General features: G+C 42.9%; 1 protein-coding gene across 1 annotated transcript in view; it reads left to right on the top strand.

Moving 5' to 3' along the window:
- The first annotated feature begins 2,073 nt into the window (after nt 1-2,073).
- Nucleotides 2,074-16,173, top strand: part of TENT4B (terminal nucleotidyltransferase 4B) — a 44,668-nt gene continuing 30,568 nt past the window's right edge. The window contains exon 1 of the mRNA XM_062586307.1: nt 2,074-2,743. Coding sequence (XP_062442291.1) covers nt 2,190-2,743 — 554 coding nt within the window. The 5' untranslated portion in view covers nt 2,074-2,189. The remainder of the gene's footprint in view (nt 2,744-16,173) is intronic.

The raw sequence follows: 16,173 nt of genomic DNA, 5'->3' as shown, positions 1-16,173 counted from the left end.
TTTAAAGACTTGGCTTCTCCTAGTTTTGTGGGTTTTTATGAGAAAAATCTCTGCTGGGATTCTTTGTTTTCTTTCTCCCAACACATGATTTTTTTTTTGAACTTTTAAGGGAAAGCGCATTGGCCTCTTTTGTCCCCCACCCCTCCTTTACTGGACAGTGAAGGGCACTTCCAGAATTTAACTAAGTAATAGCTGACTCAGCTAGAAAAATGCATGTTTCTAAATAACCTGAGGAGTTGTCTTTAAGTAAAACAGTTAAAGTTCAATATTATGACTTAACCCTCCCCTTCTTTTTTTGCTTTGTCTATGCTGTAGGTCCTAATACAATGCCTTCATGATATTACACTGCGCAGGGTTGTCCTGGCTTTATTTGCTAGGGACTAAGGTTGCTACTGAGAAATCCTGTAAATTAGTAAACCTCAGTCCTACAATGAAACTTGTTTATCTTTATATGCTAAGTGTAATACAAGTCATGCTGTATTCAGATTTTGTGGCATTAACTTAATTTTTCAATCCTAGTTATTATTTATGGTACTATTATCTCTGGGGTAACCTTTAAATCTTTTTTTTGTTTGTTTTTTGAATTAGGCTTTTGCTTCCCCCTTTTTTTTTTAAAAAAAGTTTATGAAATGAAACCTTTTTTCTTGCATCTTTTATGTAATAGGAATATCAGTCTTCATCTTTTTCTAATATGCCTATAATTCTCAGAATAATTGAAGAATGTGAGTATTGGAAAATAGGGGATGTTTGGGATGTTCTTTCCCAATTCCAGGCTGTGAAGTCCTACTTGCCATTTAGCTTTTGAGGGTGGTTCAAGGTACAGATGCTCATTTGCAAACCAGTTAGTGGGTTAGTTGGCCGGACGCCAACTTTCACCCTAGCGTAGGTGGGTTTCTCCTGGACGACCCGACCGGCTGTCCTACAGCATGAAAGGAGAGAGCCGAGGACGAAACGTTCCTGGGTGTCCTGCTCTTGGATGCTGGGGAGCGGCTGGCCGGGACAGCGTGCAAGACCTGAGCCTTGAGCCGCCATCGGGACGCGCGGTTAAGGCTTCTTTGCAAGCGTCCCGCCTCACGCGCTGGAGGAGACACGTTTTCCTCAATTCCTGAACCTCCCCAAGCCCACCTCCCTAGCAGGAAACCTTTCTCAAGTCAGAGAGAGGGAAGCACTGGCCTGGCCTTGCCGCGGGCTGGAAACGTGAAGGCTGTACTATGAAAATACTAGCAATAAAACCAAATCTGCCTAGAATTTGTTCTGCTGAATTTTGGTCTCTGCCGTGCTGTGTGGTGGTGTGCCCGCAGAAGCACGGGCTGCGCGGCTGTGGCGCCTCAGCTATCGGCCCCGAGAGGTTCACAGCCACCACAGAAGTGGGATTTCCAGGGCGCTTTCGAAGGCTGCGGCCAGCCGCGAGAAGGGTGACGGTGGAGGGGCGCGTGCGGCGGAGGGGCGCGCCGGACGCCCGCCGCCGGGGCGGCTACCTGGGCTACGGGGCCGGGCCGGGCCGGGCCGGGCCGCGCCACGGGGCCTCGCCGCGGCCGGCGCCTTCCAGCACCTTCTCGCCGCGCGGCCGTTGCGCCGCGTGCGGCCCCGCCCGCGCCGCCGCCTCAGCGCCGCTCGCGGGCGCCCCCCGGCGGCCGGGCGCTGCGGCGCCGCTGCCCCCCTGCCGCCCGCGGTGCCGCCGCCCTGCGCCGGGGCCGGGGCCGGGGCTGGGGCCGGGGCCGGGGCGGGGAGCGGCGGCGGCGGCGGGAAGCCCCGCTCTGGGGATAACGGTCCGCAGTGAGGTCGCCAGGGGCCTTCCCCGCGCAGGTGGCGCTGCCCCGGGCCGGCGCCGGGAGCGGCAGCGGCCGCCGGCGGTTTCCGCGCGCGGGCCGTGACAGCGCCGGGGCCGGGAGCGGCGCGGGGGCGCCGCGGCGGCGGGCGGGGGGCGCCGCGGCGGGGCGCAGGCTGCCGCCGCCGCCCCCCTTTATTACGCGGCCCGTGCGGCGGCGGCCCAGCCGGGCCCCGCCTCGCCGCGCTCGCCAGGAGGGGCGGGGGCTGTGGAGCGACGGCAGCGAGCAGGCAGGCGCGGAGCTGCCCTTCCATAGGAGCCGCCATTAGCGCTGGGACCCGGTGACAGGGTCTCGGCGTCGGCGGCCGCGGCGCGGCGGGCGCGGCGGGGAGCGGAGGCGGCCGGGGTGGGTCCCCGTTTGATGGATCCCCGGATCGCCTGGTTCCAGCCAGAGCAGCTCGGCCCCTCGAACCGCCTGTGGATGCAGATCTGGGAGACCACGCAGGGGGTCCGCAACCTCTACTTCCAGCAGCAGCAGCAGCAGCAGCAGGAGCAGCAGCAGCAGAGCGCCCCCGCCGGGGCCGGCCCGGCCTCCCCGCCCGGCATGTACCGCGCCCCCCGCGGCGACCCCCAGCCCGACTTCCTGCCGCTCGAGAGCGCCAACAACCAGCACAACCGCAGCCACCACCAGGCCTCGCCGCCCCCGGGGGCCGCCGCCGCCTGGGCCCGGCCCGCGCGGGGGGCGCCGCCCGCCGCCGCCGCCGCCGCCGCCTCGGCCGCCAGCAACAAGAGGAAGCGCGACAACAAGGCCAGCACCTTCGGGCTCAACTACAGCCTGCTGCTGGGGCCCCCCGCGCAGGGCCGGGCCCCCGCCCTGGGCGACGGGCCGGCCGCGCGGGCCCAGCCCGGCCTGGCCGAGCCGCTCTACACCGGCACCCCCTGGAAGAAGCGCAACTACAGCCAGGGCGTCGTGGGGTGAGCCGGGGGGCCGGGCCGGGCGGGCGGGGCGGGGGAGCCGCGGCTGCCGGGCCCCAGGCGCGGCCCAGGCCCCGCCGCGCCGCCAGTGGCGCAGGGCGGCCGGGCACGGCCGCGCCGCGCCGCGCCGCCGCGGGGCTCCGGCCTGGCGGGGGCGGCGCCGGCGCGGGCCCGGCGCGGGGCGGGCGGCGCGGCGCGGCGCTCGGCGGCCGGGGCCGGGGCCGGGGCCGGCTCGGCGGCTGTCAGGGCGGGCGCACGTGGCGCCTCCCGGGGTCGGTCCGCGCAGGGCAGGCGTGTGCCGGCGCGGCCGTGCCGCTCGCTCTGTCGGCTTCCCGCGTCCCTTCTCCCTTAACTCGGCGGGCAGCGACAGCCTTGCGGCTCGCGCGCACGCTCCGGGGACGGACGAGGCGCCCTGCTGGGCTGTCGTCCGCCCCGGTGGCTTGCGGTGAGCTGGGAGGGGGACGCCGGGCGCTCGGGGCGCGGCGGCCGCGGCCGGGGTGCGAGCGCCGGGCAGGCGCCCGCGCGGAGCTCTGCGCCCGGCGGGCGCGTAGTGGGAGCCGGAGCTCAGAAGAGCAGAAAAAATCTTCCGCTGTTACAGAAGAGCGCATACGTTGGGCAGATGCATGGGGAGTGCGTTCTCTGGGGTGTGACGGAGAAGGCGTGTGGACGTGCTGACGCCCTTTCTCAGAAACAAACCTGCGGGCGGGCGGGCAGCGCTACGGATTTCAGTATGGGGTTATTAATGGTTTTCATGGATCTGTGACCGTGGAATGTGTGTGCTGATCTGAGTGTTTTGTTCTTACTCTTTTTGTGTTTTGTGGGTCTCACCGGTTGGCGTTGTATGAGCACACAGCGATCGAGGGCAGGCAAGCGTGTGTCTTCTGTCGTGTTTACTCGAGAACTATTTTGAGCCCCTTCTTCTATGGCTTCCGTAGCTTCTATGGCTTTTTCTAAGTTTATGTTTTTCAGAATATAACCTTTGGCTTTGACCTATTGCTTTCCACCCCCCCACCCTCGCCCTGGACAAGAGCTTGTTGACCTGTGTTTGACTTGTTAAATATGGGTTTCTGCAGGGGTATATGCAGGTGTAGTACCCTTTCCAATCCTTCTCCTTTACAAAAAAGTCTGGCTTGGTCCCAGGGTTCAGATGGCTGAGGTGTATGGTGACACTAGAAGGCCAAGAAGAGCTCATTTTAGAAATCAGTTATGATTTGGGTGCGTCAATTTTTGTGTGTCCAACTGGAATCTAAAGGTCTTTCTGCCCCCTGCCACCATAAAGCATTGACCTCTTGTCTTCAAAGCTGCCAAAGTAAGAACTGTCAAAATGAATGTTCAAAGTTGCTGCTCGTTTTGGAAAACAAACTCTTTTAGCCTCTGGCTCCCTATTTTCTTGCCAGCTCCTATGTTACCTTTACTGCTGGGGTTATAATAATTCATAAAATGACACTGCAGAAGTGTACTATTTTAAGTTCTGTAGTCACTATACGTTGGAAGCTTCGATAACTTTCTTTGCAAGACTTGAATGTAATGTGATACAAACATACTAAATATTGAATTTTTGTAAGTTAGTTTTTGGACTCTGTTTATCTTCTAGCTTGTCATTTATTTACTTGGAGGTTGGGAACGTTTCTAAAAAAAAAAAAAAACTCACCACTTTTTTTTTTCCTTCTTTTGTAAATATGTGAATCTCTTCCCCATATTAAAGATATGGGGTGGGGGGAGATGAGCTTCAGCAAGAGACAAACTGTGGTTGTATTGAAGTATTCAAGGTGATGTCTGTCACAACTGGAGAATGTTAGTTGAAGAATCTGTTTCAAACCCCAGACGGAAATATGCTCTGGACTATATATATGTTTAATATGAATTAGTAGAGGTAAGCTTTAAACTATAACTAGATTAATTTTCAAGGTGCCAGTGATTTTTCTGGATCTTACTATATCAGGAGTAAAAACTCACTAATGAATCTATCAGAAAGTATTCAAATATGTAGGCCTACGGTTGGCTTGACTGTCAGGTTTACTGCGTGTGTTTACATGATGCTAAGGTTCTGGTTTAGGTATTTTCTTTGTTCTGAATGGGGTCAGGTCTCTGTTTTTAATCTCTTAATTTTAATACCATTTATTTTAAGATAAGCTTCTGAATTGCTGTGTCAAAATTATGGAAGTAAGCTGTGTTTGCTTCTTAAAAGCTGTTTATTCCAAAGGCTTTTAAGATTTGTTAGCCCACTATCTCTAACTGAAAAATTGTAAAAAACGATTTCCAAAAGGAGCTGAAGCCTCTTAGGAAAGCGTAGAAAACGTATAAATCTTCTGAAGATTGTAGTTTGACTAACTGGCAACTGGAAGGCCATGTGAAGCCTTTTGTGCAGCTACTTTATGCATTAATGAGCATCAGTCATTCAGTCATACGAGTTTATTTTTAATAACTGTCTGTTGTTAGGCATCTGTCTCAGGTCTTGAAACACTGGATTTTGATGATAGACAGAGATTTGTAACCTATCAAATGAGGTATTTGCTAAATTAAATGTTTTAAATTAGTTACTGCCAACATACGTTCCTGAATTTGTGTTGACTAGTTCTGATAGTCTTTGGAAAAGAGATGCTATTAAAAGTCATGCTTTTAATAGAACTACAGTGTGTTAACAGGTATGTGTTTTTTCTCTACCTAATTGTTTTCATGTAAATCATAAACAAGAGTAGTAAAGATTTGATGCTTTTCCCTATATAGTATCGTATATTTTTGTTCAGTTAATCACTTGAAATTTTGCGTCTGTTCCACAACATAGAGTAGTATTCAGAAGTCCCATTTGCGGAAAGGTTAAGCCTGACTTACTAGCAAAGTAACACAATTAAAAGTTGGCTTGTGGCATTCATATTTCTCGTGCAAGAATGTTACTTGTATGCACAGCTGTGCAGAAACAGTTCTGAACACACAATTATATTGATCAGCTGTCTGGAAAAACAAGCTAGTAATTCTTAGCTAGTTGAACAGTATATGCAAATGTTTAGCAGTATGAGAATATCTTAATACTAAGCTGTCTAAAGATTTAAGTAAGTTAAACATACGTGTGGAAATGGTAGAGATATTGGTTAAAAGCTAAGAATCTGTTCAGTCAATTTTTTGACAACTTTCTTTACAATTTTTTTAATTTTCATTAAGAAACGTAATATTTTCTTTGTTAATGATACTTGTGCATTTAATGCTAAACAAATAACTAAAAAATACAGTAGGTACAGAATACATATATACCCTGAAATGACATTTTTTTTTAATTTCAGGGTAGACTTACTATAAAATATGAACACTTAATGTTTATCAATATTGAAATTCTAGTATTCAACATGCAGCCAGTATTCACTTCCACAGAGTTTATAGTGCTATTGTATACATCTTATTGTAGAATATCTTTAGTAATTTTTCTTATGCTAAATGTTTTGATTTTCAATTCTGTTAACAATATAGATGCTCACATTACACATTCTGGATTTGGATTTATTTTGTTTTGGCATTCCTAACTCTGTAACTTCTGAAATATCATTGTAAATTAGCTATCTAGTGATATTTGCAAATTGCTTTGCACCAGGCAAATTCAGCTTGTATATCTTATGTGTTCTGTGGACTTTGTCAACACACTACAGTGCTGAAAAGAACAAACACCACAGAAAATGAATGGACAACTTTACAGAACATGTTATGATGTTGATGCTGACACAACACGTGCCTTTAATGACTTCAGTTGAATTTGCCTTGACATAATAATACTCTTAGCAGTAAAACTCAAAAGATGTAGAGGGATATGTGGCTGTGGGGTTTTCTGGTTCCTGGTGTCGTCCCCACTTCCCCCAAAGACAACAGTAAATAATGTTAGTACTGTGTCATACGTTTTTTAAAAAGTGTGGAGTGGTGGTGGCAGATAACGTTTGGGGTACTAAAATAGATGTTTTGTGGCGTTCACTGAGTTTAGACTGAGTCTAGCTAAAAGGCAATTTGAGAAGAGTTGCTTAAGCCAGATGCATGGGTTTTGATTTTTTAACTAAAACCAAAACCCCCTCAGATCTGAGTTTGGTCTGTCTTTTCATGTGCCTCCATGATTCTTGGACCAAAGGAAAGAATCTAGTTCATAAGTGGTTCCCAGGTAGAAGATGAGTATTTTCAAACTCTGTAGGGAGTTGATCAGTTTTTGCAGGAATCTAGAATCAGAGGGAAGAACACCATTTATGTATGAGTTTCAGGAGTACACCTTGCAGATTTTCCTCCTCAAGAGGAACCTGTGTCAAAGGGAAGATGACATATTTTGAAATATTGAATGTACCGTGTTTTGAAGTAGTAACAGAAGATTCCTCATGAAATGGTGAGAATCCTGCAACCCTGCCTCCCCCAGAGCAGTACATGCATGTGTGCCCACTCATAAGCTACTGAATTGGTTGGTACAGAATTCAGCAGGTGCTGTTATTTGATGTAAGTGTTTCTAGCGTGTCGTCCAGAATTACAGAGGATACCTTGAAAAAAGTCCTAGCTATTTCAGGAATAACATAGCATAAAGCCATACATGTTTGCTACAGAAATTACAGGGTTTGGGCTTTATTTTTTTGAGGGAGGGGGAGGTGTTGATGTGTAAATAGTTTGACTTCTCAGGTCATTTAATTCTTTTCTAAAAGATATCAAGTATGTTAAGGTGATCTTCCTAGGCAGGGGCAAGTTTATTCTCTTCAAGCTTTGAGCTGACCAGAAGACATGTAGCTGCACCAGTACAGTGTCCGGCCTGAGATAACTTACCCTGTGTCTCTGTAGGTCTTACGTGCCCAGCCAGGCCATGCATGTTATCAACCACCATAGCGTGATTTCCTTGGGGTTTGGAGCATGAGCAGGAAGAGCTGGACCTAAAACCAAGTGTCAGTAGAGCAAGTATGTCTACCTGTAGAGAAATGTCTAGCCCTACTATGTGCTAACTTAGGGAAATCTGATAGAATCAATAATCATGCATTTTTCATCATATACTGTTAAGTGTTAAAATCAAATGTGCTAGTGACATTGGTTTGCTCTTGCATTAACTTGATACGTACTAGTGCCACACACAAATAAATACTTTTATACCCAGACTTCTGCCTTCTGGTGAAACAACTATGAAGTATGTGCATGATTGTTTTTTTTTTCTTTCTTAAATACATTTTCAATTATATTAGTGACAAGTATTTTGGATCTAATGAAGAAATGTTCTTTAGAACATATGGTTGCAGTTGAATTCACTTTGTACATCATGCATAGAAATGAATTATTCAGGAAAATTCATAGCCATGAAACTGCTTGCTTGCTGAAAAAGCCTCTTAGAAGTATACCTAAGCCTCTTAGAAAATCTATTCACTCTGGAACTGTGTATGTAAATTTTAAGGTAGAAGTGCAAGAATTTGACTTGAATACAAGTTGTTTTCTTGCATACGTTTGGTAAGATCCACCTTGCTCTTTGTCTTCTCCTGAGTCATGCCATAACACAACTCTGGCAATACCATGTGATGATTTATGCAGATCTCAGTGGTGGTCATCTGGATTTTGTGGAAGTGAAATCAGATATTGCTCCACAGCTTAAAGTAGCAAGAAATTCTTCTTTTGTAGGGTGGGATGAGATAAACATATTTACTAGGAGATGCAAATGTTAGACTACAGGCAGTTTGAGAAGCCGTTTAGAAATACACTGTAAATATTATATAACAGTATTGTTTGATCTTGCAAAATCTTGGAAGAGTGCCAAAATTTCAGCATGTTTCATTTAAACAATTTAAAGAAGACTTCAGAGGCCTGCTGGTTTCTACACATGCAAGGAAACAGCATTTGAATGCATTTTATGAGCTGTTTCGTTTTCTCTTTTCCTTATATTCTGTGTTTGTGGCTTGGGCACCTGTTTACCTTGGGATGACTGTATAAGGAACAGAAGTTTGGTGAACTTTTTTGGTGGACAGGAATGTCTATATGCAGAGTATGTAATTCTCTAGTGTGTGTTTGCTGATTCCTGAGAGCTGATATATACTTCCCGTTAGCAGTATGCATTTGAAAAAGAGAATCTTCTCACCATTAATCTTAATTAGTATTGTATTAAACTGTGTTGGGGTTATAGCTCTGTTTTATTTTTTTAATTGGCAACCTCTTAGTATAAGGTTGATTTTAGGCATCTTGTTAGTTCTAGGGAATACAGGTGGATGGAGACCCATATCATAGAAAAATATTATTGTGTTTTCCTTTGCCTTTTTTTTTTTTTTTAACCATCTTAATGCTTTACTTTGCTCATTGGTACTTTTTATTCACTTACTAAAAGTCAGAGTTTGAGGTCTGTTTTTTTTTTTTTTTTTTTTTTTTTTTTTTTTTTTTACTTCAGAAATTTTTGAAACTTTGAAATACAGTTTTGAGAAGTTGTATACATAAGCTTACTAACAAAATATGCAGTTAAGTAATACTTAGTTTCTTTTTATTGACATAATGCCCTCATAATTTGATTCAGAATAAGTCTTTAAATATGGAGTATGTGCTCCAAAATAATGCATCTGCCAAACCTATAGATGGCTGCCTCTTGCTTTGTTTTTTTTATGTTGCATGTGATCTGAAACGGTGGTTCCTTTTTTCTTTTTGCTAGATGCCAGTGCTGGCAACAGGCAGCCTAGAGCCAGGTTATGTATTGTGTTGAGATGTCTGTGTGCCGTTAGTGATATCGCTGCATAGCTGGTGAAGCTCTCTTACAGGGAAATGTTTCTGAAGAAAACAGAGAAAATCTTGCCTAATGCATATCACAAGCAAATAGGTATTATTGCCATTCTTTTTCTTAGCAAGTGCTTTGCATGCAAATTGGTTGCTTGAATGTATTATGATCCTTAAATTGTGAAAGTTCATGTTTTTGGATGAACCACCAAAGAACCCTCAAGATGTTGGGTTATGTTTGAAACTTATTTTCTGCCCTTTTACCTAGAAGTGGGAGCTAGAGAAAATACTCCGTAACACAAGAAAAAGACAAAAACTAATGGCAGGATGATGGCTTGGAATATTTTCCTAGGCACAAGTAACTTCACAGAAGCAGAAATTTGAACTTTAATCATTTTGGAACTTTAACCTGCAATAGATAACACAGGAGGATGTTTTTCCAGGAATACTATGAACTTAACGATGTCAAAGCAAGATGGGTAGACCTGGATCAAATCAGCAAAATTCTTGTTCATGTGACTGTGCAGAAACCTTTCTAGTAGAATTCAACCTTGATGCAGGATCTCTAGAGCCTGCATAAATCTTTATTTTTTTTAAAGAATAAAAGATTTAAACTTTTTAAGTATATTTGTATCAGTGGTATTAAATTGTTGTGCCCTTGCAATTAATGTATTAGTATTGCTGCATTCAGTACAGTTCTTCTGAAATTAGCTGTCCCTGTTTGTTACCTTACCGACCCTTAAAGCTGTGTGTCTGCCTGAGAACCACAAACCATGTGTCATGGTAACCTAAGGGAAAGCGGGGCTCAGAGTTGGCTCACAGGTAAGAGGCAGCAGCTCTGTAGCGGTTCTGGCACTCGGTGCAGTATGAGGATGAACTGGACGTGTAGCTGGAGCTGAGAGTGTCTTACGCTGCTACCTCAGCAGCATCTCTTCACTTGCTTTCTCCTGTGGTTACGGCTAAGATTATTTGGCAACCCTCATTCCGGAACAGCCTGACAGTCTCTTAATGTCCTCCATGGCATGGGAGCTACATTTGAATTATTCAAAAGCTCTGTGCAGCTGAAGAGTCACAGTCTTGCTACAGTGGGTTGGAGAAGGCTTTCCAGCATGCAATTGCTCTGTCACTGTACTGTGCTGCACTGCGTGCATCTTGCTTTTTTTTCTTTTTTGCATTGCATTTTACAGGATTTTTAGATTTTTAGTATAAAATAATGGCAGTAGAAGACTTAATCTTAAAGCAAATATTCATGAATCTTGACTTTTTAATCTTGTCAGCATGTTTTCACTTATTAATTTATTGAGAGCCAACACCATTTCAAAAATGCTGTTAGGCAGCATGGCTGAAACCTTGAGTGCCGTGAGCCTACAAGTAGTGGGATGTAACAATGAGCAGCTGCAAGTGTTAAAGTCCTTTAGAAATTTCCAAATGGGGAAAATAAGGGCAATATAAAAAGAGATGCAGTTGCAGATGAAAAGGAACCTGTGCTCATCATCTTCACTCAGTGTAGATTTACATCCAGTTAGATTTAAGTACACGTGTTGATCACGTGTCTATTACAAATCCTTTGTTTATGGACAGAGTAAATTGTGAAAGAACTTGCATTAGCCTGTCACAAACATTAAGTATAGATGGGCCCTTTATGTAGCATGTTACTCTAATTAGATTATCACTAGAATGTGGCATGCAGGAATATCTTTCCATAAAAATACATTTTCTGATGATTAAGGTGTCAGTCTCACTGTTAAGTGTAAATGTGTAGTCTGAAAAGAACAAGTCTTTAATCAAAGTGTATTGACCTTGCCTGACATCTTGATTGAGCTAGACTGAGGAACTGTGATAACGTAACTTTTCTTTTAATTTTTTTTCACTATGTTGATTTAAAGCTGTTCACTACCTCTGTTACTTCAGAAACAGCTCATACATTACAAAAGAGAGCTTTTTCAATTTTTCTGGTTACAAAAATACATACATTTTGTATGCATCTACATTCCTCTCCCATCTCCCTTGCAAAGATTTTGGTTTTAATCTAAAATAAATATGTGTATTCTTTTAAGATTGTAAGAAGTTTTGCTATAGACTTGTATCTTTGTGCAGTGGCTCTCCTTTATGTGTTCAGAGATACTTCTAGTCAGCAAGCTTTCAACAGCTGTCAGTTAAAGTATGGAGCTAAATGTAGTGCAGTATTGGAACTATTTTGATCTGAATAATGATCCTGATCGCAAACTATTACACAGCCTTGGATCAACATTGAGTCAGGCTGAAAAAATCATGTTTTTTCTTTTTTTTTTCTTTTTTTTTTCTTTTTTTTTCTTTTTTTTTTCTTTGCTGTGTTACATCACACCGTTCTTTCAGTAGAGCTTTTCAGCTCATGTATTTGAGATTCCTCTATTTGCTTAACTTTCTGGTTGTGTTTTGGATACTAGTGTCTTATTCTGACCCATCCATTGGGATTTTCCTTATAGTCATGCTTGGCATATGTTCATAGGGGAAGAATATTTTCGTGTTGATTCTGCCTTGAAGAGCTAGTTAATTATCTGAGGTAAACAACTTCTTTACATGTGCCTTTGCTTCCAACATTAGGTGGAGAAGTTTGTCTCGCTGAGCTGCTGATTTCCTCTTACTTGATAGCTTTCAAAGATTGGACAGGAAGAATAATGTTGTCCTGCTTTTGTTGCTGTCTTGTCATTATGCTGTCTGTCAGCTGCAAACATTTTTGGCAAAATTTATCTAAATTTGAATTAACTAGCAAACTTTGGAAGCTCTTGTTACAGTTTTTTTTCATATGTGACACTGCATATATAGATAGTAAAAGATATTATTCCAGTAGCAGTAAGTAGCAGTATCAGTTCCCAGGTAGCAGTATCCTTGAGCAAATGAAGAGAATAATAGTGTGATAATAAAGTTGTATAAGCTAGTGTTTGCCCGTAGGCATTAAGTCACCAAACGTTACAGGTTTGAATAGTTGATTTTAGCGTTTGCTGCTCTGAAGCATACCTGCTTCAGGCATGCTGAAACATACCATTTTTTGTTTCTACTGATTCAGCAATTTGTAGAGCCTTCAGTGACCCTCTTAAGTTTCTCTGATAGCTGGCCAGCTAGTCTTTTTGCTGCATCTTCTACTTGCTTTTCTGGTACAGTGAACAAGTTTGCTTCATCTCCAGATTAGTGATTATTTTGAAATAGCGTTTTCAGTAAATTACTGGAGGAATCTTGGGTGTGTATTCTAGGAGCTTTGAATATCCTTACTTTCTATTCGCTACATCTATCAGGAGACAATACAAATTTGGTACTGTGCAGTATGTGCAAAGTGTGAAGAGGTGTGCCAGACGAGGACAGTTGCACCCTAGAATGGGTTCCAGTGCTGAATTAGTTGATATTATGCATAGATCCATTGTGAGGATTTAATTCTTTAATTATGAGAAGTCCATCTTTTATACAGATTTGTTTGTCCTTATGTCCATGCAAAATTCAGCAGTTGGTGTAGTTACATTAAATTTTTTATAAGTCATCCTTGAGCATATAATAGTTTTTAAGAATTTTAAGATTTTGGTCTCACTGAAAGTTAAGATATTTTCTAGGTTCGTATCAATAGGTTTCTGACAGACATACTGGCTGAATCTTCTTGGGATCGAAGTTATAAATCATGATTTGGCCCATAGAGTTAGGAGGAGGACAGGTTTCTCCTGGCACTTTGGAGGAGACTGGTAATCTACATCAGAGAAGGAAGCATTTCTTTCTGCTGAGGTTTTGTCCTTTTTTGGCAGCTAGTGTTTGAAGTCTTCTAGCTCAGAGTGATCAGGTGGATTGAAAGGAGGCTGGAGACTCTCGAAAATGTTCTGCAAGTCATATGCAAGTGTGGTGTGCTACTGCTCATATCACATACCCTTCTGATACCCATGCACTATGTCTTGCAAATTAGAGCATCTGAGCACATGGGAACAAACCAGAATATGAGCAGATGAGAATAGTTCCTAATATGTACCTTTAATAGAGCATATTATGGGGTAAATGAGTCCCAAAATGAATACTGAGTTGTTTAACCTGAGCAGAGTTCACTGCGCACACCCTTATTGTAAAGATAACAAATCGTCAAAGTAAAATGTTACATGAAATGTACCTTGCCATAGTGAGTGTGGTTCCTCCTCCTCCTCCTCCAAAATGCACCTGCTAGAGTGACTTTTGAGCATTTGGAAATTGAGAGGGGAATTACTTTTTGAGATTTGAGTTTTGTGTAGATGTGGCAGCATCACATCTAAACTCGTATTAATGTTGTAGCAGAGCGTCACCAAAGTGCAGTAAGAACTATTAAGTGTGTGATAAGCTGGTTCTGAACATGTGATAAACATTGGATAAGTTGATATTGTTGTCCATTCTGTTCAAAGGCTATCTATTTAACCTACAAATGCAAAACATTTTTCAAAATAATAAGTGATGACTTCCAATCTTTTCATAACAATCTTTGAATACTTCTAATATAGGAAGTGGAGCCATTTTGAGTTGGTGGCTCATTTCTGTATTCCTAGACTGGTCCAAAATGCTGTGCAGAATTCCTACCCCTCTCCCCCTGCCTGGAAATATAAGAAAGCTTTAGCAATTTTGCATTGACTTTCCAGGTGTCATAACTGCATTTCAGATTTTATTTGAAAATGTTCATTTGCTAGAGCAGAAAAGGCATCAACAAACTGCAACTGTATCTTGTTATCAGACTAAATAAAATAATTTGTAAGTTTTTTTGGGGGGGGGGGAATCTGACACAGAAAAGATCATCTTTGACAGTGTGAAGGCAACACAAGTTTAACTTTAGGCTGACACAATTGTACATAAACTTTTTTTAGTTTCAGGATTCAAAGTATCCTTGGTATGTGTAAAGAAGTGGACGCTTTTTGAATTTTAGATCTGTTCTTGGTTCTTTTGTTTATATGCTTATGCTATAAAACAGATCAGTTTGTGCCAGTGGACATGAAATGGTTTTCTAGAATTATCACAGTACCCTCTGAGGTGTGAGTTACTAATTTGTAGTGAAAAATGTGTGAGCAGTGCCAGCTTTAAGCAAGAACTCAGACTTTAAACAGCTTTCTGACTTTGCTTGAATCGCCTGAGCCTTAGATTGCAATTGTCTCTTTATTCTTAGAGACTGGTATGGATTTGTTTGGAGCGAATGCTTGAAAGTTTAAATCAACTCAGATGGAAGTGGACTGAAGTTAATAATTATACTGCTCTCCATACTTTCATTTAACTAATTTCTCAAGCATAATCAGTTATTCCTGTTTATGACTTGATAATTGTCAGGCAGAACACACTGAGTATGTGAAAGCAGAGGACTTTTCTCAGCTTTCTTCGGTTTCGGACAGAACCCAGTGTTTGGGGGTCCAGTTACAGGCTGTACTTCCACGGAGGTAGCTGGGCACGTGCGCAGCCGTTTGTGTTGCAAAATGCCTGTGGTGCCGGTTTTTAGCTCAGATCCAAGTCTTCAGATGCAGCTTTTTTTTTGAGCACGTTATTCCTAGGAAGCATGCCTCAGCGTTTAGGGAGCATGTTGATCTCTCCTCTGCCCTAATAGCATACAGTGTAATTTAGTGGCAGATCACAGATTGTTTATGTAATCATATGTACAACATTGACATAGTAGTAGCAATATACTGTAGAGGTCTATAAAGAACCTTTGCACTGAGGCAGCTTTATAAAAACAAATAGAAATGAGAATAAGCTAATCAACCATATACCTCTCTTCTGGTTTAATTGTAAACACCACTTTTGATATTGCAAAACTGATCTAATGAACTTCTTTAAAAAAAGAACTCCCTTCTCCTACCTGTTATATGTGATGTAGAAGGTGTCAGACATAAATCCAAACATCACTGTAAGATTCATCTAATCCAAGTTAGACTACTGCTAATAATCATAACAGTTACTTTTACTTATGATTAACCTCTTGTTTAAAAAACTTGGCTTTTTATCTATTTTAATGAAAACTTTTTGAGCAAGAAAAATCAGCAGAATGAGGAATTACTGATTCCTTACTATAGGAAATAGATATCTTTAACTTCTCTGTGGTTTTAGCTATTGAGAATTATACCTCAAGTTATAATTACACAATGTATAAAGTATACAATAACAATTGCACTTCAAGAGTTTTGTTAATATAAATCTGTCTTTTAAATTAGTTGGCCTCTATATGTAGCTGTATTCCAGCATTCTAATAGTTTTCTACAAACAATCTGAAGGAATACTTTGTGGTAGTAATATATCCTCACTAGAGGACATGGGGCAATTATGGTATGTTTCAAGATAAAAATACCTTATTTTTAGAAGTTGAAGCCTTTTTGTCAGTATAAAATAACAATTCCCCAGCTTTATCTATTCTTTCTCACTTTGTTTTTCCTGCAGAAAAACTTGCTCTCTTGCTTCATCTTGCTCCTCTGTTAATGCTTTTTCTTACAGCTGAGATAGCAATTTCTTCTAGTCCTGCCCTCCCCCCCCCCCCAACAAAACAATTTCTCTTTCCTTACTTTTGCATCCCCCTTGCCTGGGAGAGTAAAAGCAGAAGCCTCTGGTAGCCCTCAGTTACAGAGACGGGAAGGAGTGGCCACATGTGGCTGCTTTCCAGGGGAGAAATAGAAGGATCCATATGTATGGAGATCTGGCTAGGCTGTTGTATGTACAATATGATTAAAAAAAAAAGGGGGGGGGGAAGTGAAGATGCTTCTTAAAATGATATTTCTAGATACTTTGATATTTTTTGC

Source organism: Rhea pennata, chromosome 13 (genome assembly GCF_028389875.1).
Source record: "Rhea pennata isolate bPtePen1 chromosome 13, bPtePen1.pri, whole genome shotgun sequence".
Taxonomy (NCBI): domain Eukaryota; kingdom Metazoa; phylum Chordata; class Aves; order Rheiformes; family Rheidae; genus Rhea; species Rhea pennata.
This window is presented reverse-complemented; position numbering and strand designations above follow the sequence as displayed.